Source organism: Grus americana, chromosome 9, assembly GCF_028858705.1.
Source record: "Grus americana isolate bGruAme1 chromosome 9, bGruAme1.mat, whole genome shotgun sequence".
In the NCBI taxonomy this organism is placed as follows: Eukaryota; Metazoa; Chordata; class Aves; order Gruiformes; family Gruidae; genus Grus; species Grus americana.
The window spans coordinates 21,691,792-21,715,067 of NC_072860.1; the positions used below are offsets into that span (position 1 = coordinate 21,691,792).

General features: G+C 37.1%; 1 protein-coding gene across 9 annotated transcripts in view; it reads right to left on the bottom strand.

The window, feature by feature from the left end:
- Positions 1 to 6,121: 6,121 nt before the first annotated feature.
- NAALADL2 (N-acetylated alpha-linked acidic dipeptidase like 2) overlaps positions 6,122 to 23,276 on the bottom strand; it is a 491,555-nt gene continuing 474,400 nt past the window's right edge. For 8 of the 9 annotated variants that reach the window (XM_054835389.1, XM_054835390.1, XM_054835391.1 and 5 more), the window contains one exon: positions 6,122 to 14,438. In XM_054835389.1, coding sequence (XP_054691364.1) covers positions 14,240 to 14,438 — 199 coding nt within the window. In that variant the 3' untranslated portion in view covers positions 6,122 to 14,239. The remainder of the gene's footprint in view (positions 14,439 to 23,276) is intronic. The other variant, XR_008578279.1, reaches the window with a different exon arrangement.

A 23,276-nucleotide genomic window follows, 5' to 3' on the forward strand; every position in this document is an offset into this window, starting at 1 on the left:
TCAGGCACATTATTTTCAACTTTAAATGTCCAAGTCCCCTCTTTCAGAGTCAAATTCTTCCCTGATGGTATGAACTCCAGAGTGATTCCACTGACTTGCAGAGGCTTTTCCCATTTACTGTATAGTCAGTGGAGTGACGGTGGATTTAAACTACTGTAATTGGGAGTAAAAGTTGGCTTTTTAAGTCTACTTCTATTTTTAAAATCTTCTCTGTCAAGTTTCATGAGGTCAGATGTGAAGATGAATTTGTTGTTTAAGCTTCTTCCTCCTGCAGGCAAAAAGCTTAATCATTTTTTTCTACTGACCTTGTCTTGTCTAAAGATGAGTCAATGAATCAAGTTATGAATGATATATCATGAATAAATGATTTATGCCTGGTCAGATCAAGTATGATGTATTACTTAGGTCCTTGAGTATTATTTCATATAAAGATTTATCCAAAGTGTCATACAATTGGTCAGGGAGAGAATTCTTAAGTCTTTGTACGTCCTCTTGGAAAAAAAAAAAAGTATATAACTGTTCTCTGACTAGAGAAATTTATCTTGGCAAAAATCTCTGTCTTTGACAAAGGCTTAAGAAGGACAGTCCAGCAGTTACATTTCTTTACTGGAATGCAGGAGGTCCCAGGTATGCCTGCCTTTCTCATTCTTTGCAAACTCCCTTCGCCCTAGTCCCACTATCTATAAAAGAGAAAATAGGAAAGCTCTTTAGGTCATAAGAGTGTTGTGACACTGACCAGCTTAGAGACCCTGAGGTGCTCATACAACATAGCTATTTTTATGTAAGATTTACAAGAGTCATTTTTTTTCCTAATAAATTTTTTTTGCTGGTTCAGTATAACTTTCTGTCTTAGCCTTCTTCATATGGATTACTTGTTGTTGAGTCCTAATAGTATTGGAATGCAAACACCTTCTCTGACAGATGTTTTTCATAAAGAATCACATTGCAGCAGTAACCAATGCCCCTTTATGAGATTTGATTAATTACAAACTTGGAAAGTAGTTTCTCAGGTAAGCTACATTAGAGATCCCTGAAGTGTGCCAACTGAGACCTGGCCATAACTCTAAATGATCTCTGGAAAGAGAATTGGTGCAGAAAAGTTATTAAAATAACCTATTTAAATATTTGAGGGGGAAAAAAAAGAGAGATCTATCAGCCCTTTCAACTTCATGCTGCTCCCATCCTCCTTCTGTAAATCTGATGGTTTGTGGTTTCTCTCTCCCAATGGACTTAACTTTCCTTCTCAGGAGAGAATTAATGATGCCAACCTTGTCATACTGTCAGGGATCTTCAAACCACCAACTGGATCACACCTTAGTATGTAATCTATTTTATGTCTCCTTAATGAGTTACCTATCATGGTTGATCATTCATTTTCACTTATTCTAGATTTATAAAATGATGGGCATCAACACATATAATCTGAAGCAAATGAATGTATTCTGAAAGAAATATTAGAAATAATCAGAAATATTAATAGATGACAGAAAAGTTGGGTAAATATAATTATTCTGACAAGAAAGAGTTCCCCGTAACTTGAAAGGCATTATTACCAGCAGGAGCTAAAGGGACAGTTGCTTATTGCATACGGATGGTGAAGGCCTCATGGAAATAGCAGCAAAAACCATGAGAAGACCAATCATCTGTCAAATATTTTGCACTGTACTGTGACCAGAACTAAGGATCTGCAGTCAGTTTACAAAGCTGCATCAAACTGCACAGCCCAGAGTCAATTCCTTGGATGGCCAGCAAAGTAACTGAGGCAGAATTCTGCCATTCTAAAAATGCACGGTAGGAGGTGCATAGCTGGTTGAAAAAACCCCGTGATGCTGCAACCAGTCACTACAAATTTTTCTCTCTAGATCTAATGATGAAGCATCAGTGAAGTACGCCATGGAACATCAAGTTAAATTCTTCACAGATTAATAAAAATGTTACATGCTGCAAATTTATGTATTGGATTTTCATACTGTAAAAAGAATTATTTTAAAAGCTGCCTTTTTATTTCAACTGCTACTTTTCCTGCTATTTCATAATAGTGAATAATAATGAAGTTGTCATTTTACATATAGGATAATAAATTGCCTTGCTATGAATACAAGGCTATTACTCACTCATAGGGCCCTGATTATGTTGTGCTAGGAGCGCGTGACAAGTGCTTTATGAATGGCACAGTCCTGAAAGTGAACTCAGTCAGTGTTCATTATAGGGTCATTCTCCCAGAATTTGAAAATGTGAACTTCATGCGTGGGGGTATGATCCAATTTTTCACACTCACTGTATAAGTAACACCTGCATATCAAGGTCTCCCATCATAGTTCTGCATCTTCATTTTAGATAACGCAATGATCTTTCATTTTAGGCAATCCAGTGACACATCACATATGTGGAAACTTACTCAGCTAATTTGACCATCTTTCATATATAGTCCCACACTGACAAACACCTGCCTGTCACCCAGGCTAGCGACAAATTCATCTTTATGAGTTCTTACACTAAGCTTTATTATTCAGAGGAAAACCACAGAAATACAGTTAGAAATGTCAACCTGTTTGTTTGTGGTAGATGCAGACAGCAATCTCTTTTTTTTTCTTTGTTTCTCTGGATGCTGTATTCCAGTTTGGAATATAACAGTTCCTTTTGATAGGTATTAGACATTTCAATGTCTGACTAGTCATATGGCAGTACACCTTCTCTCACATTACAACTTACACATATCCATGTAACTTGGAATTTGACCAGTTTTAAGGCTTTCCCTGTGTGTTCCTGTGCTCCACAGGTTTATACTACCAAAGCAAAGGCATTTCTCAGCCATTTTGTCTCTTCAATATTGACACAATATTACCCATTTTGTTTCACTTTAGATACTAGTTCTTTAACTTTCATTCTCAATTGCATAACCAACACCATGTGAGCACTTCTAATGTTTGAAGCTTTCTATTTTATATTTCTGTATTTTCAGCTCTTATAGTAAGTACGTCTCTGCCCATTATTTTCCATTCTTCCTGTAGAAGATACGGGGACACAGTTCTGATAGGGCACTGTGATCATCATCATCCTCTCTAATCACAGCTAAGGGATACAGAAGGATACCATAAGAAACTGGTTTGTATTTTACAGTATAAAAGCAGCTTATTCTTAAGAGATGGCAGGTAACTCTTTAAAGGAAAGGTTCAGTTTTAAGTACAATACTTGCTATTAAACCAACAACACATGTTAAAAGGACGTAAATATTGCATGGTATTACTTCCGATGTGTGCTCTCTTTTGTGCAGGAAAAGCAACCCTTAACCAATGGGATAATTCGTCGCTGGCATAGCACTGACCTCAGCTCAAATATACCCAAAGATGAATTGGAGGCATTGGCTAGAAACCTTACTAGGTTTCTCTTGAAATGAGATAGTCAAGCAATGTCAAAAAGTGCTTCCATTTGTTTGAGGCTGAGCTACAAACAGCAGATCAGATCTTCACTTGATGTAAGCTGACAGCCTCACAGGAGTGATCTTGGTTTACAACACTTGAGATACAGCCCAGAGCCTCTGCAGCTGAGAGGAAGACTATAAGCGGAAAGAGATTGAAGTTTGTTAGAAATAAGGTCAATGAAGTGTTCAAGGTCACTGTACTGAAAGAAATCTTTGCTTTGGTGCCTTTGTGTATTTGCCTCAACAAAGGCTTTAAGGCTTTTTAACTCGGATATTTAGGCCTAGCTTATCTTATCCAGTCCTAGGATCACTCATTCTACTTTTTGCCTGTTAGGGAGAAAATGGTGATTGACTTGTTGTTACTAAGTATCTCAAAATCGATTCAGCTCACAGCATCACTCTTGTAGTCACTTTTATATTCTCTTCTGACGGAATATAGAAACAAACTCACAAGGCCCCGAGTTTCTCTTTCAAAGACAGGATTTGCTACTGTTTCTATTGTAAGAGTCTTACCTATTTTATACCTTGCCCTTTCCAAAATCAACAGATCAGCGTGGGGCCGAAGTGCTCTTACTGGTCTACAGTGCATTCAGAACAGACTCAGAGCTGGTTAAACTGGCATCAGAGTTTTTTGGGCAAAAGCCAGCTCTCCTCCGTGTGCTTTCTGGTACCTGGTGCAATAGCATCATCCTACCAGCACCTGCCATTCCCAGTGCCCACTTCTGGCACTCTCAGGACTTTCAACCCACTGTTGGCCCCATCAGGCAGCTACCACTGGCCAGAACCTGTTTCTACTCCCATCCTGCTCATCAGCCTAGTGCATAGACACTTCACTGTGACAGTTTCACAGTATTCATTACTTCGGTTGCATTGTTACCATATCTACCTTTCATATAAAAAGCAAATGCCTTTATGATCCTATATATTCCACTCCCATGTGGATCTCTATGCTACTACTTGAAAAGAAATACAGGTGCAAGAAATGGCGTAGCAATCTCAAGGTTAAATGAAACAGTGGAGAGGATCAGTTATGTTCCCATTCTCTTAGACAAATCTGTTCTATGCCAAGCCTGGCTACCTGGAATACTTACATTAAATATACATTTATTATTATCATCATCACCATTATTTATTTATTGCTTAGATAGATACTCAGTGAAAGAGGATAAAGGTCCAATCTCCTGTGCCACGTGTAGATGTGGCACTTAGGGACGTGGTGTGCTGGTGGACTTGGCAGTGCTAGGTTAATGGTTGGACTTGATGATATTAAAGATCTTTTCCAACCAAAATGATTCTGTGATTCTATTCCTAAGCAGAGACACAGAAGAAGATTTTGATACACAGGCAAAGAACATTTAGCTTCAATGACATTTTTCCAGTAATAATGACTTCCACAGATCTATCAGCAGGAATTGAAGATCAGATACTTGTATAAAACTGTTGATGTACGGTTGGCTTTTATTTTCATGGCACAAGTTTACATGGCTTAAAGGAAACATATTCCTTCAGAATATGTTTCACAAGTTAGTCTTTAACATTACATGAGATACTCTAGTCAGAGCTGCACTTTCTATGGAGCTAATAGCTAATGTATCAAAGTAGGTTATGATCTAGACATGATTAAAAACATTAACAAGGTATCATTGGTTTTGTTGTTTGGTTGCTTTTTGTTTGGTTTTTTTTTTTTCCTTTTAATCTGGTGAACAGCAGAGCAGTTTCAAAAAAGGCCTACACAAAATGGAAATAAAACTTGGAAATATACATTCATTTACAATGAAACTATTTCATTACACCTCTCAAGTGCTTTATAAGTACAGAAAAGCCTCCCAGTTTTCATATACTATAAACAAAACATGGAATTCATATTTTCATGGGATAACAACTACCTTATGATTTCAGCACCTCTGAACTACAGGAAAAAGCCTGATCATCTGTATTTCATATGATCTGAATATTACGTATCATCAAGATTTTCAGAACTGACCGGTCTCTTTCTTCAGATAGCATTAAGGCTGTTCAGTAGCTGCTTTTTTTTTTTTTAGGAGTCTCATCCTGAATACTTTGAGTTTGATCCTAAGTCTCTACCTACTTTTCAAATTCTTGATTCTCAAAAACATACAAGAACAATTTATTTCTACTTGAAAGACCAATTATCTGAATATCTGGGCTTTCTATATACCAGCACCTAAAAAAGTGGATAATCCAGAATTTACCCATCAGTAAATTATCACATCCCAGGTTATGAGGTTCTGCCTTGCTTTTTTCCTTCCTCCCGTTATGTTTTAATGCCCTGGGATCTATGTTACTGAATCAGCAGCTTGAGAGGCATATGTTACAGCTCACTGGTGGAACCAATTCAAAAAAGAAAGCAAAACCAACAAAAAACAAATGAATATAATTCCAAATCATTCAGTGCAACGTACATTATACACATCTTCATATTCCAGCTTAATTTCTAGCAAAAATGTAACTATGGAAAAAACGCTAATTCACAACCACTTTCACAAAATGTCTATTAGTGAATTCCAGTCCACAGTGCCTTCTGTACAAACACTCTCATGGACTGCAAAAATCATATTCATAGCACAAACAAGTAAAATGTGCTTCTTAATCAAAGTAGAATCTACTTACGTTAATGGCCAATGTTACCTTTTCATTACACTATGTTATAAAAGTACAAATTGATACAAAGTAAACTAATTTTGCAAATAAGCTGTTTTATTCAGACTGAACTTTCTATACTGTGTTATAAAAATCAACATTTCATTGCACATTTCCACATAACATGATATTTATTGGTTTCCAGGAATCACTGTGTCAAGTTTATATTACTGCATGGTCAAAACCCTAGTTACTTAATATTCTGAATTGACTAGCTATCAGTTGTGGCAACTTGATTTTACTACATGAAAATTTAGAAGTAGATGGAATGAAGGAGTCATCATTCAGGCATCTCACATTCTATGTCAAAGCTTGACAAAGATAACACAACTTGACAGCTGCTCTTTTGCATACAAAAGGCAGAAATACTTGCATATTCCATCCAATTAGGTAAACTCTGTAAGTTGTTACATGATATAAAAGTAATAGTTCATATAATAGTTCGTATTGAGACAAACACGATCACTGAAAACAGCATTTGAACATTAATCCTCAAAGGTACAGCAATGAGGACGTACAATTCATTACCATGCAGCTAGGTATTAATGCAATGCTAAAATCTAGCCTTATGCAGAAGAATATTGTTTTCCAGACCTGTACTAAACCCCCCCAAAATATCTGCTCCAAGTATCTTCACTTGTGCTTTTTCTCACTGTATGCAAATAGTTAAGATACTTGAATGTGAACTGCTCCCTGAATTCATTATACTTCCTCTGCATAGAGTCACATTCATTTTCCATTTGTCTCAGAATACCAAATCATAATATATGTGATAAGAGTATGTTGCATATTAACTTGCATAAACTGCAAATGGAAAGTGAAGAGAATTTGTATTCATCTTACCTGCTTTAAGTATGAAATATTAAGCATCTCCTTATTTCTCCTCTAGTGGATTCATAGACTACAAGATGTTTCAGCTATTGAGAACAGGAAATGAGACTGCATGAAAAAACCTCCAGTGTTCCAGTACTTTTTCAGGATCCCTAGTATACAGACTGAAAACACCAGAAGTTTGGGAAGCACTTACCAGGTATTATACATAACTTTTTAAGGATAGGGTGCAACAGCAGTTTCTGTCACAAGCTAACACATTCATCAGACCTATCCAACTCACCTTGGTGTCATTCAGACCAGTACCAGGACTGTGCTACATAAAAGCTGAGCGAGGCTACAAGAGACACTAATTAAAAATTGTGGAAATAGACTGACAGCTCAGACAACCCCCTAACATGCCACCTGTAGGAACAGCTTGTAGCAGGTGCTAACAGAACTTGGTATTACATTGCTATATTACCAATATGCTCAGGAGAGAAGAGTTTCAAGTGGGGGAAAATTAGCAGGTCTCTGCAATACTATTAAAAAAAAAAAGTCTATTAAATTAGTGCCTTGAAGCATCATATTGCATACCTATACCACTGCATGGTTAAAGACAGCCACTCAAGCATATAATCTCATATACAATTAACTGGTCAGTAAAGGACGTTCTTCCAAAGACCATGCTTTGAAATACCACTTTTAATTCTATCACATAATCCAGGAATGATCAGACAAGAAGACATTACGCTGTCTTAACATGTGATAAGCTTTCCATAAACACTAAAGATAGCACACATTTAAAAGAAAAATAAAGAGCAAGACTTCATTTTGAAAAGCTTGTTGGAAAATAAATCAGAGAAAAGTAGCTTAAACAAAACCCTACTCTTTTTTAACCAAATGGATTAGGCAGACAAGTAAGCATATACTACATTTACACAGCAAAAAAAGTTGTTCCACACCTACATTCTGATTACATTTCTTAAATTAAGCTCTTGTATTAATTTCAATCTGTGAAGCTCATAAGAGAATGTGTGCATTAATCCGTGCCAACATTTATAATAACTATTAAGTTAACACTAGATTATAATACAACACTTGTACATACACATTTATATTCTGCCCTGTGGGTTTACTTAACATTGACCAAGAGACATCTGTCCATTTTTTCAAAAATATACCCTTGCTTGTAATAATCTATGTTGAGAGATTAAATAGACTAAACACAAATAAACAATGTCCTAATACCAAATCTTTTGGGGAATTCCATAAATAGTGGCCAAATTCTGCTGACCTCACTCATGTGGAATTGTACCCTGATAAGCAGTCACAGTAAAGTCAACTCTGCTGAAAAAAAACCAGACCAGGTCAGTAAAACTGAGGGGGAACATAATCTTTCAGTAAATCTAAATCTGCAGGAATACATAGTCTCCAATTATGACAAGTGTGTATGAGCAATAGCATAAATAACCAGGGGCAATGGGATTAAAATCAGGAAGAAAAAATGTCTGGTTTGATAGCACCGTAGTTTTAGTAAACAAAGTCTAATTTAGATATTCTTAAATCCTTTGCTTCCTAGATGAGTATTCATTATTTTTAGGCACTTCCTGTGTTCAAGTGTGCATGTTCAAGTGCAGATTTGTGCATATGGCTTGAGTCTTTATCATCCTTAATCACTTAAACTTTGCAATACAGTAACCAAGTTTTGCTTCTGCTCTAACCATCTTTTCATACTCGGATATTTACACGCATAACTTTCGTATGTAGCCATCATGTAATGAAAGGTACTGGATGGCATGCACAAGGTCAGAAAAAAATTACATGCTTACATACTGCTTATTTTATTTTGTAGGCAGGTAGTAGGTAGTGCCAGCTCTGATTAAGTTTGTCTATCATTTCTTATTCATCCAACTTCAAAAAGTTTATTTCAAAACTTTCAAGATTATCACCTGCCCACACTGCTATTTTTGAAGGAATGTCCTGGTCCAAATATTAGAGACAAAGCAGCTAAGAAAAAAAACTTTGCAGGCCCCAAGAAAATCTGCTTCCATTCAATCAAGTTATAATTGAAAAATTGCTGTTTGCACATACTCAGAAGAGACAACTTTGAATTTAACGGATGATGTCTCCTTATGTTTTACCCATTTGGGTCTGAGCAGGACTTTTCCATGACTTTCAGCTCTTTATTATGGTCAGCTGTAGCAGGAATAAGAATCTAAACTTAAGGGAGGTGAGTTGATCTATCACCCTGCAATTTTCCACCATGCCCAAGCAGAATGGGCAAAGAAGTTGAACAGATTCAAACACAGAGGGGAAGGTCTAGAGGTGGACAGATGAAGCACATTGGGAAAAAGTCTCATAGCACCAGGACAGGTGGCAGAAAATCAGGGAACTGATGTAATAGGAAAATGGAAATGACTGGCTAACGAAACTGGCACCGGATGGGGAACAAAAGGCATGACTGACTGCAGAGGGAGAAAAGAGAGGGATTAACTTGGTGGTTGGTGAATTAAAGGGGAGACTAAGAAGTGATAGTTGGTAAGAAGTAATAAGGAACCAGAATGGAGACTGAAAACTAGTGGGAATGATTGAGAAAAAGGTGGTGAGGAAATGGGGAAAGTCATGACATGGCATGAGGATGTGAAAAAAGTTGAATGCAGGGAGTTGGAGAAGATGGTAGCAGAGGGAGAAAAGACAGTCTGATGTTTAAAGCCACCAAAAACTGTCTGGGGTGATGAAATCCTATCCCTGCATTGGTAGGCAAGTAATTTTTACCATTAATATAACCTTTAATAGACAATAATTAATTGTGTATTCTATATTTCTGAGACATTTACTTGCCATACTGGAGTCTCTATCCCAAGTTTTGTAGACTTAGACCTCCAACAGAAGACACCTTACTATATTTTGAACTTTTCTAGTTCTGCATAAGGCTACCTGTTTTCAAAATTCAGGTCCCAAACATCTTAAAATTAATTTGTTTCCTATCACTCACCTTTCTGTGACTAGCAGAATACTGCTAAAATGTTATAGAGTGCTAAAGGGAAAGAACATCCTCCACATATGCTTGTTTCCTGAGATAGCAACTGTAATGTATGTCAGAGGTACCCATTTCTGAGTAACAGATAACAGCTTGCAACACAAGGCTTTTGAGGAAACTCTTAACTGCTCCCTTGGGAATACAGGCCTAGACGTAACTATTTTTATAGTATTTAATAGCTTTTAAAGCCAGAATGACCCATACAATTATCTTGCCTGACTTTCTGCACAACACAAGCCATAGAATTGCACTGAGCTCCCAAAGTTTGGTTAAAACAGACACATTCATAGCACATAGCTATGCATATGCTGATGGGTATTTTTCCTCCCTGCATTTTCTAATACATCTTTTGTTCTCAATCACTCTTTTAATGTAGATAGAAATCCTGTGATCTCAAAAGGTAAAGACATTAGTCTCTACAACTTAAAAATAAACCCCATGGCTTGAAAGACCAATCTCCTTATACAAACTTTCCAACATATTAACTGTGAAATCCTAGAGACCTTGGCCAAGAGTTTTCACTGAATGAAATGATGGTGATCTTTTGAATGTTTGCAAGTAAACAAATTACAATAATTTAACAACTAAGAAATATAGCAAGAGATTTGGAGAAACTATATCTACAGAAGAAGGAAACACTTTATCTCTGTGAGGGTGACCAAGCACTGACCCAGGCTGCCCAGAGAGGTTGTGGAATCTCCATCCCTGCAAACTATTCAAAAATAATCTGATCATAGTCCCTTCTGGGCAACTGGCTCCAAGTGATCCTGCCTGAGCAGGGAGGTTGGACTAGATGACCTCCAGAGGTGTGATTCACGAGAGATTTAACATAGTAGATGTGTCCACCTACTGCTGCGAGAACTGAGGTCAGCTGAGGTGCCACCTTTTACACCTCTAGACTGAAATAGTTTCCTAAAAGGTAAGTGAGGCAGTGTAAAGCGTTTGTTAATTTTCTCATGTAGTCATTATTTTCATCTATATTTATGTAGATGTGTCATATCACTGGAAGTAAATTAGTGTTTGTACAATGTTTTGAAGATACAAGGTGTTTGCGTATTTGTGTGCTTGCGTATTCACACAAATACTGTTTTCTTGGATGATAAAAGCAATTCACTGCCTTTTTTAAGGCTAGTACTCAAAACCCAGCTCCCATTTACTTATTATTCATCTGAGTTGATTGTACTTTAGCTTCTTTATGGACTCTTTAAAATATGCACTAATAAAATCTTATTAGCCTTTTATTATCAACTGTCTCAACATACAAATATTTCAAGCTGCAGGGATTTTCTGGTCACTGTGAGCATGACTCTAGATTACTTAGCAATCAATGCATTTGTTATATTGTCTCTGGCAGCTGATGTTTCTGAAAAGGTAACAAATTTTTAGTATCATTCATGCAATTTGCAAACATACTTCTGCCTTTAAGGGCGCTCCATTTATTTCAACACAATATAGGAATAAATTCAATCTGGGTAAGCTACTATGATTTACTAACACCTTCCTTTAGCTGATGTTCCACAGTTGGCTGGGCAAAAATTCTATGTTAGAAACATACCAGGTATTTAGGACCTTAACTTGCTATAAATTCTTTGAAGTCAATAGGTAGGATTTAAAAATCAATGGAAGGATATGGCTCAAAAGTGCCTTTTCCAAAGCTATAATGGTGCAAATATTATCACTGAGCACTCGCTTATATGTAAGATCTGAACATTTGAAATAAAAGCCTAGAGATCTAGAAGTGTGAGATGACATTGAAATCAATGCATTTAAGTCCCTAAATAGCTCATCTGATTCATCTCACCAACAAGAACATATGATTGTCTCTAGAATAGATAGGCATTTATAGTAGCAATGCTTTTTGTGTGGAGTATTTTGAAGTCTGTGGTTTTAAAGCGGTTATAGAAGGACATTCATGAGAAAACAAGATAAATGTTTTAGTGAGGAATTACGTGGTTGAGAAATCATACATGAGGGAAACTCTTCCCAACAGATCTCACTGATTTTGCATGAGTACACTTTGGTTACATTAGAGGTGGTTTTGGTGGAATGTACATACTGAGACTGAGGAAGCAGTTATTAAATTCACCTGGCAGAGTTAAAGGAAGCGTTAGTCTCTATTTTTGGTCTCATAATGGCACCTGACCCTATATCATTTAAGACCATAGACGTTGGCTCCACAGCGAGTCAGCACTCTAAAGAAAATATATTAATAAACAAACTGTTAGAAGAGTAGTCCCTATTAGAAAATACAATTCAAATGTAATGTGCACAGTACCTCCCCAAATACTATCACAAAATAAACATACAACTCAAATGTGACCATTCCAACCATTTAAGTATTACAATAATAAAACCCATGGAAACAAGGAGATGAATGACATTGTAGTATCATAAAAAATGTTACTCTTCAGAAGTCAAATTCTCTCTGCAATAAACAGAATTGGTACCAGCATTAGCAAAAGAATAATCATATACTCTTGCTTATCAGATGCCAAGTAAAAATAGGAGATAACCATGTCTAAGTTCATGCAGTCATGCTGACTGATGTTGAACATATTCCCACTTTGGTTGTAGCTGTACAACTGCATAGCTCCACCTCTGGTCAGACTCGGGATGCTTTTGCCCATGTTATGATGATAACTTGCAAAGAAATGTAGCAACAACATAGCTGTGTGTACCCAGTCCCAGGTCATTGCTCACAGAGGCCCATTTGCCAAGGACTTTTGGAAACAGAAACCCAGATCTGTAAACAACTCTCATTTCTTGCTGTGTGAACACACACTTTAAAAAGTCTTTCACCAAATTGTGCACTTTGAAATTTTCCAGAAGGCAATTTTTTTACATTAATACAGATACTTTTTCCATTTTTATTGTAAACTTAAATGTTTCTGTAATGTTTCCATGGCAAACTGGGCAACAATACATTTAACGTTTTCATCAAATAAATTATATTTCAATTCTAAGTATCTATATAAAATTAATTTTTTAAGCTCTAACCCCAGAATCATCTGAGATTGTAAAACTCTAAACCCAATAGGGCTTAACAATTTCAATTGTTTATATTTTTAAGACCTGCAGTTCTCAAGTGTGTATATTATCCCCTTAGAGGTTAGGACACTGAACATCCTGATCCTTTCATTCACAGATTACTTCAGGCCAACAAGGTAATGGTGTGATTAGGGTCTTTGTACAGGGCTTCCACCAATGCAAAACAGATTTGAGTTCTACCCCTGCAATATGCTTCATCAGCTTGTGCCTTCAGAGGTGAATTCCTGGTTCTGCAGTAGGGAATGAATTTATGTTTTCCTTGTGCTTGTTTTGACAACAATCCAGTTCCTATATGCTGGCCACTACTGATGAAACGATCCAGCCTGGACCAGTGGGTGGTGTGGCCAAGTGGTGGAATCCCAAAAATGTTCCTAGAACTTTGAGGTCTTGTTTTCATTTACTGCTCTCTGGAAATTTAGGGAGACCTTAAAGTGGGCTGTTTTGACGATATATAAGCTCATAAGGCCTGTAGCCTTAAAAGACTAGGCAGTTCTTTTATTTAACATAAAGAATCAAAGTATCTTTGTACAAGTGTAACTACTTTTCAAATAATTTGAAATCATCACAAAAATTTTCTCTCCAAGAATTACTAGAGAAAACAACTCTTTTTCATACAGAAATGGGATAATCAAAGTTTATCTGTATTCTCAGAATTGAGGTATTTATTGTTCCACAGGAGTAAAGGTGTTGGATTGCACTAGTAAGGGTGTTTTGTGCGTTTCCTGATTAACTCCAGCACTGGATACCTAAGGAAACGCCACATCCTTCAACTACTTACTCTGAAAGGAGTAAGGAAGAATATGAGATTGCTGAGGAAGTTAAGAAACACAGGAGTATACTTAAGTCACATTTTTCTGACAGACCAGGCATGGAAAATTCACCTGGGTATACATCTGGGGTGTCTCAGAACCAGGTCTTCAGCATATTGCAGGACATGCTCGGTACTTTGCAAGATTGAGCTCTTAGTCCTAAAAATATATTTTACATACAAAAATACAGCAGATCTCCTTCTAAAAATCATATCTTAAGTGTTATTCCCTCCCATGATGTTTTATACATTCAGAAACAGACATTTGAGATATACTGTGAACAGTGCAAAAGACTGTTTTATATTTAGAAAAACACGCATTGCAGTACCTTTAAGCGCCAACTGAAAAAAAAGTTGAGAAAGGTTTCATCCTCAGAGAAATTCTGGTCCAAGTCGAACTTTTGTTTAGCGAGTTGTAAACAAACGTCTTAGAATGCAGAGAATCCTTTCATTTCTTTCCAGCTAAGGTAGTCTCAAACACATCAAGTCCTGCTTTGAAGTAAACCTGAGCTGAATTGATGCTGTTCAGCACCTCTGACAAGGCTGCTTGAATGGTCTCATTTGACTGATGTAGTTTGCAGTGCTCCAGTGCCTCTAGCAGGACTGAAAACTGGCTTGTCCTTTCATCTAGTCTGTAGAGAATATTTCTAAAAGAGAACAATGGAGAATGGTAAACTTTTTACTCAAAACAATTCATCAGAAATCATCAAGAAAACCTGCAAGTATCAGGCACACTTTACATATTATACGCATGAAAGCTGACCCATGGCAAACGGAAAGACAACTGCATATTTATTACGCCTTCGTAAACTGCATCTGTTCATTGATCTAGGTGTACATACATTGAAACATTCACAAAATCTGTCAAAGAAATCTCACGTCCTTCTTTGACCATTCAAGATTTTATTCAAAATCATGAGCCCTATCATACCCCTCATGAAGTATTTCAGATCTCAGCTGGATTTCATTTATTCCCCTCTAAAAAAAGTTTGGTTATTACTGTGGACCCTAGGCATGGATTATTTTTTTTTTTTCTGTCTGCTCCTGTTATTTATTTCACACTTCAGAGGTGAAATTCTAGCTGCATTGAAGTCAATGGTAAAACTCTCATTGCCTTCAGCAGAGCCTTTATTTCATCAATAATCCTTTGTGGCATCAGAACAAGAGCAACCCATCTTTAATGTCACGTACTTGAGGAAGGAAATAAATGGAATGTACAGCTAAACCCTTATGAAAGAAACTCTGTGTTTTCCTATAATATCTGCAAGACTTTTTAACGGCCTGTATAAAAACACATGCAAAGATAACGTCTGGTTCCTTGGAAATGTTATCTATATGAGGTGTTGAAGGCTCAGAATTCAAAGCTAGTTAGTGATTTCAATGAGACTTTGAAGCAGGCTATAAATGTTATCTAAAAGCAGGTGTAATCATTATCCTAATTAGAAGAGCATGTAAATATCATAAATCTCCACCCAGGAGCTCCTTTGATTGTAAACAGAAGTGAGTGAAATTTGAAACAGGAGAGCTACATGTGATTTGGTGCAGGACCTTATCCTTAAATACAAGGCAGGTGTTCAGGGCAGGGGAGAAATTGTTTCACGGAATGAAACCAGCAAGAAAGCAGGACAACTTAGATACTCCGTTTGTAACCTAAGTGCATGATGGAACAGGCCCAATGGCAACTCCAAATTAATAATAAAACTGCTGAGTACCTACAAGACAGATGACCACCAAAGTGTATTTTATTACGAGTCATCTAATTGCCAGTCTACAAGGGGGAATGGTAATGCAGTAGCCCAATAAATGACACCACAGAACATCTACAATCTTCTGCTATGTTTTCAGTTTGAAAAGATGCTTTGAATGAGGGGCAATGTTTTTTGAAGATATGAAATATCTCCTATCCTCATAACAAAGTTTTTCAGCCTTTATGTTTTTACCTTCCTACATTAGGTATACATCCAAACCCAGCAATATGCAATAGGAATGGTAAGCTTTTTATCCCGACACCAATACATCTAGCCATTTCAAGCAATACATAATAGTTTTAAACAGAGGAGGGAAATGGTTTAAAACCAATACTACAGTAGAAGAATAGCTTACATAGTTTAAATAGTAGGTCATCACTGACTATTTAGACTGAAACAGGTTAAGACCACTTGCAAGACAAGCTCAGCGGGGACAGAAACCTCTGTCAAGAGGACAGTAACAAGGAGCTGTGGCACTAACTTCTTCAGCTTGCACTGTGGCAGCCAGAGGAGGACAACTGCCTGCCTCCTCAGTTCTGAGATGATACTGCTGTTCCTTGAGACTATGATGCAGCTTACACTCAAAGGTGACTAAAGCTATATTATGGACTATCCCTAAAGCATTTCTGTCACATAGTAAATGAAAACTGTGTATGTTGAGAACCAGATAAATTTTAGTTGGTTGGATTTTAAGGATAGGCTGTGCTATGGGAAATACTGTAGTTTTCAAAGTAAGGATTGATTTTGCTCCCTCTGAAATCAATTCAGGGACTCCTGCTGAGATCAGTGTGAGCAGAACCAGGCTTTTGAAGAACTCTCCTCTATAGTTTCCATAGTTCACAGGGAGAGAGAAGCCTGTTCACAACCCCTCAAAGCCCTTGAACAGCAGGGGCAATGCTAGAGATAATCACATTACTTTCTACTCTCAGGAGGCATGTGACAGTCCTATCTGGTTGCTGGTCACTGGGAGAGTTTCACTGAGCTTGAATTCTGCTCCAAATGCCTAGAACACTGACATCTCGGTCTATATTAGGATTCTTCTATTCCTTTATTGGGGGTAATGTCAACTAATAAAAATGTCATAAGACAATAACCATCAGCAGAGCAACACTAACTTAGACTGCTAGAAATCACTCTTTAGAGAGGATGACCTGAAGACCGGAATGTTTACGGACTTCTGAGAAAACGTTTGTGGTGAATAGGAACAGATCTTCCCCCTATCCCATCTTCAAATGTGCTCTAAACATGGCACACAGGCTATAAAGATGGTTTATCTTGACATACAAGGATGTTAATATGGCATAACTCTACTGCTGTGATTTTGGAATCACAGGTGATTCCACAGGAAATCCACAGGCAGGTGATCCACTGTAAAAGACAAATATTCCTAGCCCATCCCACGTGACTACAGTACAAATCAGTGTCTAATGAGAACAGCTTAGTTGTCTGATGAGAGAGACAAGCAGTCTGCTGTCATAATTTAAAAGAATATCTTAACTGTTGTGATCATAATAAGACTTCAGCATAGCTGATTGCATAGTATGACAGAACCTATTTTTTCTTCTTATGTATGCAAATAATAATAAGTAACATTATACAGCACCTGTTTTTTTCAGATTTTCTGCTAGGAATTCTCACCAGGGTCTTATATTTTCCACTTATCTTTGCTTGGCAAGCCATGCCACCTCTTTGTTGCATAAAATGACTTCTCTCTTTATGCATGTTCATGAGAGTCAATTTATACAATTTTACTTCTTATCTCTGTCCAAGCTTCATCAAATGAAAAAATGGCTAGTCCAGTTTATTACTTCCAAGCCTTTACAAGTCAGAAAAGTGTTTTCATTAAAGATTACACATGGACTGAAAAATAAAACCCAGACATTTCATTGGCACAAGATAGCACTATGTGACCACAACATGCATAATTATACCAAGAGACTTTAATTTATACTGTGAAATTCAATTACCTAAACATTCCTTAATACAAATTGGTTTTGCAGCCTACACCTCTAAAACAACAGTTCCAGCCTCTGGCCTAATTGCTTAAGTATCTACCTTCATCTTTAACTATTTTGGTCTTATAAATATAATTCACACAGTCAGCCTGACCCACACAAAACAAAGAGAGACACCTAAACAGAAAAGTGCAATACATTCTTGATGACACTAATGAAATTACAACACACATCATTCATCTTAATGGGGTTGTTTGAACGACACATCACAGTGACCTGAAAAGTATAATGCTGAAGTAGAAAACCTAATTAATAACTTCAGGCAGTACCACTGAAAGAGGTAAAATGCCTCCAAAAAAAAAAAAGAATCAGCCTCAGTAAACTGAAGCAAGGAGACTATAATATTGTAGGACATAAAAATATTAGAAATTCTTCTTCCCTGGAAAGTGCATGAGCTGATTTATACTAATTTATTTACACTAGTTTGTACCTCAGAATATTTTATGGTGAGGGTGCAGAAAGCTTCCCTTCTTCTTCTGGGCTCCTTATGCTTTTGATCTCCAACAGTGCTTCTCTTTTCTCCCTTTTTTATTTTTTTAAACTTTTTTGACACCCTCATACAGTTATTTTATCTTACCTATTTTGTCTCACAGCACTCTTGTGGCAGAAGGTTTATAATTATAAAATTATTGCTGCTAGCAATGTAAGACTAACTTTTATCAAGACAAAATTTATGCAGTGGTAACTGTCATTACATGTCGTTATGGCTGATCCAGAGGAAAAACTTCTTTCTACATTGCTCATTTCTTGCTGGATCGAGCGGTGGAAGTCACTGGCTCTGGGGCCATGTGATCAAACAACATGCAGGTGACCAGGGAAGATGGGGATATGGCAGCCAACCTATTAGGGCAATTTACCTGTAAATGTCAGTCTACTTCACTGTCCTAAGTGCTCACAAGCTCAGCAGGTCATATTTAAGGATCCTTTATTTGTAATGTGTTGCTCCTAACTTTTGTTTGATACACATCCTACCCTTTTTTAAGAGCCATGAACTGCTTTCACATAGTGCTCTCCTTTATAGGACTGCAAATTGTTCTACAGGTATGTGTTACAGAGAGTGACACATTTAAATCATGTACACTAGAAGGTGAAAGTCTAACAGAAGATAGGTATTTGCATGGTCTCAGCAGCTGATAAGCTACAGGTAATCTAGACATCAAACCTAAATAAAGTCTAACCAACTGAAAGGCATTTCAGAGGCATCGTTATGTGACAGTGGTAAACCAGAGAAATTCTGTCCCTGTCAGATAGAACTTTATCTTGCATAAGAGACAGGAGTTACGACACCTCTAATTGAGTCGAATGGAGGTTATGGTAAGTCTGCATTTAACAAAATCCTGTTGGGACTACAAGGAGGTAATTATTCCAAGTCTGAATTCATTTCTGAGAGGCCAATTTAGAATAGGGCTTGTTAAAAAAATAAATCCCGATTTTGGCAGCTCTGTGAGGTGTCTTTAGGCTTGGTTTGGCTTGATTGCCTGCCAAATAAACAAAGGTAAAAGAAAAGCCAAACTCGAATGATAGCTGGTTACAAGATATATTATCTTTTATTTCCCTACAGTTATCTTTGATTATAGTACTTTTTTGAAGGTAATGAATGCATTGTCATAAACCACACTAATCTCTTACTGAATTATCACTAAAGCCTAACCCTAACTCTAGCGTAAGTTTCAGCTTGATGCACTTTGCCAGCCTTAGATCTTTGGCAAGGCCTTGAGTGCCCTCATACATCTTACTGGCCCTGACCAGCCTTACCTGGGGCCACTACCCACACCCCCTGCTCACAGACCCAGGAGCCCTGTTTCACCTGAGCCCTGGGTCTTCTGTCCTGGCCTCAGTTACATCTTAGGTATGCCTGTCTCCAGCTCTGTTGCTGCCATGCAGCCAGTTGATCCAGACCCTGATCTGCAGACTATTTCCTGGCTTGACTTGCATCACCGTGGGCTTCCCTGATGACCAAGGCTCTTGGCTGAATCTGACTGCCACTCCCAGGCCTCCTCTGCTTGCATCACTTGGGCGCTATAGGCCTGGTTGGAGCAGCCACTGCCCTGCCAGCCATGGTATCATGCTTGGCTCCCCTTCCTTTAGGGAGCAGCCAGCTCTCACCACTCCCAACAAACTTCACCTAAACAGGTGACCCTATCAGACTTGACTCTATGAACACCCATCCTAACCTTAACTACAGACCTTCCCACCTTTAAACCTATCTTGGTGATCGTTACAGGATTCATCTGCTAAATTCCAGTTTGCATGTACGAGCATGCAGAATCCTAAAGAGAAATTGGAAGGTCTATTAAAGAAATCAAGCCGAGTAAAGGTTGTTTGGGGAATTTTTATGACCAAATTTCTACATTCACAGAAAACATTCACTTTCTGTTCTGAAACATAGAAGAAATTGATTCTTTTGATAGTTGATTAATTATTGTCAACAGAAAAGGCTGACACAAAATAAAGCTAACTGAATGTTAGTCTTGATTTTCTGATAAAAGGACAATGCTCTGCGATAGCTTGGAAAAGATTTCAAATGGGATACTGTATCTATGACAACCTGTAGCTAAACTTTTTCACTTTCATTAAATAAACAGTAATTACTTCATTTCTTCCTGCAATTTTTTTATATTTTCATCACCTGTGATAGCAAAACAGCTTCTAGTATAATATAAAATAAGCATGAACAAATGGAAGCTGGAAGCTTGATGCAAGTTGCTAATCATAAGAGGACTGTTGTTTTGGAACAGCCTCACATAAGAATAATGAAGCTAATAAGTCCGACTAGTTTAAAGACTGAGTTTAAGCAAAATCAGGCTTCAATTAAATACCTTTTTGCAAGGGCTGAACATCAACATTACCTTGGACTCACGGTTTTTCCCCTGTTGAACATTTGCTGAGTTTAGGGAACTTCTTTCTTTGGAGTAAATAAGATCAGTAAGAAGAATCATTTCTACAGCCTCAACAGTATGGAATGACTTCACAGAACACAAGTGGAAAGAAAAAGAAAAAGTAGGTTGCATTTGTTCTTCAGAAGTTGCAAGCAATTATTTATCACTGCTAAAGAGCAGTCCTCTAATTAATTAGGCATGATTTTCTCTAGGGTTTTATAGAAATTAATTAAGCAACTTTATCTAGAAATTCCTGAAGAAGCCACAAAACACACTATCAGACTCTTTGCCATAGAGCTCTCAAACCCTATATGGAGCTGATCAGAGAATGATATATGCTCCATAGAAATGTAAAAATTTCTTGAAAATCCTTCAATATTTTTTTTTGTAATTTCTTGGAACAAGGACTTGCATCTATAATTAAGAGTGATGATGCATTAAAAAAAGTTAATATAACTGTATTTTAAAATGTTATTTGCTGGCAGCAACTGGTATGAAATATTCTTTGTTAAATTTCAAATAAGGTAGCCATTGGTAACAAATGTAGGCATATTGTTCTTTGATTCATTTATACTGCACTTGCTTTTCAAATGAAAGAAACATATGCTTATGCTGAATAATTTGGAGGAAACTATTTTTCTTTTAAAGATGTCTCAGTCTGAAATATTTAAATTCAAAGCAGATGTGCTACTATTTTGAAGGACTTGAGGGAAGTGAATTAATAAAATTATTTAAATGGCTCACAGCTGAAGTTCTGAAGGCTTCATAGGGATTTTTATTTAGAAATCATGTAAAACATCTGATTCCTAAGGAGGAATATCATTTCTAAACAAAGCAGCAGTGTCCAGTGTTTGATGCAGGAAATTGGCTTGACCTTGATGTCCAGTTCTGATCCTGACTAGGTTTATCACCTTAAGTAACTCCATACCATGAGATGTGAGACCATTATCATCATAGCCAAAATCAGAATGGACATTACTGTAAGAGTTAACTATGGATAAAAAATTAATTATGTCATAATATGTTCTTTAAAGAAATGCCTAAAGTTATATTTTTATGACCTTTCAATGGCATGCATATGCACAAAATTAACACCTTCTTTATCCCAGTTAAGGCAATTTTCCTGTTAATGATCTCACCACCAAACTTCTAAGCCCTATTTCCTGGGTAATATGTTAGTAGGGGGGAGTATTGCATATTAGCTATTTTTCCAATGAATTCCACTTATTTTTGTACTATATTCAAGAAATGTTCCTGGCTAATATTTCAACATTCATGAGTGGTTCTTATCTGTTAAGACCAAAACCGTGGAACCATATATTTTTGGATCTAAAAAATGTTATCAACCCTATTGTTTATAACAAAAATGAAATAATGTATAAAATATTAAGTTTCTGTCATATTTAATAAATTCAAAATCTAATACTTTATATAGCTGAGATCATAGGCTATTTTTCTCTGAAACCAAATATTCTTGGCCTATTTAGCACCACAAGCACAGACCTGAGTGAGATCTGCCAGCAAGGGAAAATGAATGGAAACTGTATCCTAATTGGAAGACTTGCTAGGCGTTGGCATGATAGCTCTGCACTGAGCTCACTGAATAGCCCTCAGTGAGAAGATTTTTACAGTTAGCAGAACAACCGCTGTGAAATGGGCTAAAACCTCTAATTCAAATAAATGTCAGTATACAAAAAAAACCCCAGATTCTTTGCAAGGTCAAGACCATGCACATTGGTGGAAAGCATGAGGAATTGTACATCCTGGATGAAGTCTTGTCTTAAGGGCCACCAATGATGTGTTAAATTAAAATATACATAATAATATTTACTGTATCAAGAACACAATCGGTGCATACTACAGACAGAAGTCTATAAGTGTACAAATCAATCTAATTAAAAGGATGGAAGAAAATTCATGAGAAGTACATACAGGGAAAACAAATTAAGGTATGTGCACCCAGGTTTACCATTCATATCAGGGAAGTGAGAAAGCTGGTTTCCAGCCATGACATAATCCCTAATTATAGTGGTTTTCTGCTTTTGCAGGTGTAATGAAAAGATTTTTCATGTTCCCTGTTTAAATAAGCTTTAAAGTCAACCATAATTACATCTCTGCAGATGGCTAATTCAGTAGTATTTATGCAGCAAATGCTCTTTAAATAGTAAAAATTTACAAGACAACAAATACAGGCATTACTTGATGGTCATTACATGTACCGGTGATTCCAAAGGAAAAAACATTTGAATTGCCGCTCAGATGGATCAGCTGTTTTGAGCGTGAGTTACACTCACTTTATTGCATCTTCTCAGTATTAAGAAAGGGTATAATTCAGCATGATTATCAGTCATGAGAAAAATAATAACCATAGCAGGAATTTGTAAGAGCATTATCAAACTAGTAATTGCTACCGATGTATGCTAGGATAAATGTATTGCTCCACATGCGGATAAATGTTAAAGTCAATAGCCCAGCGGATGAAATTCTATCTTTCTGGCCTAGAGAACGAATAACCACAGCGCTGTTCAATCACCCCCACAGGGGCTGGGAGGACTAGGTCAGAACCCTTCCCAAAGGTGCCCAGTGCACAGAAAATGCTCATGCTGCTAGAATATTGTTCCTACAGGTCCATCACGAACTAAACTGTTCCTAAACTTTCCTAACTATACCTGTCCTGGGGAGCTGCATTGGTGAAAAAGGTATCCTGGGGAAAGCTTCTCATGCTATTCAGAGTTACTGCTTTATTCCAATACTACATTATGTTGATCCACTGAATGAGCAGATTCATGACTGTTATCTTCGTCCCAGTCCCTCAAATCCCATTTTGAGTATCTGCACCATCT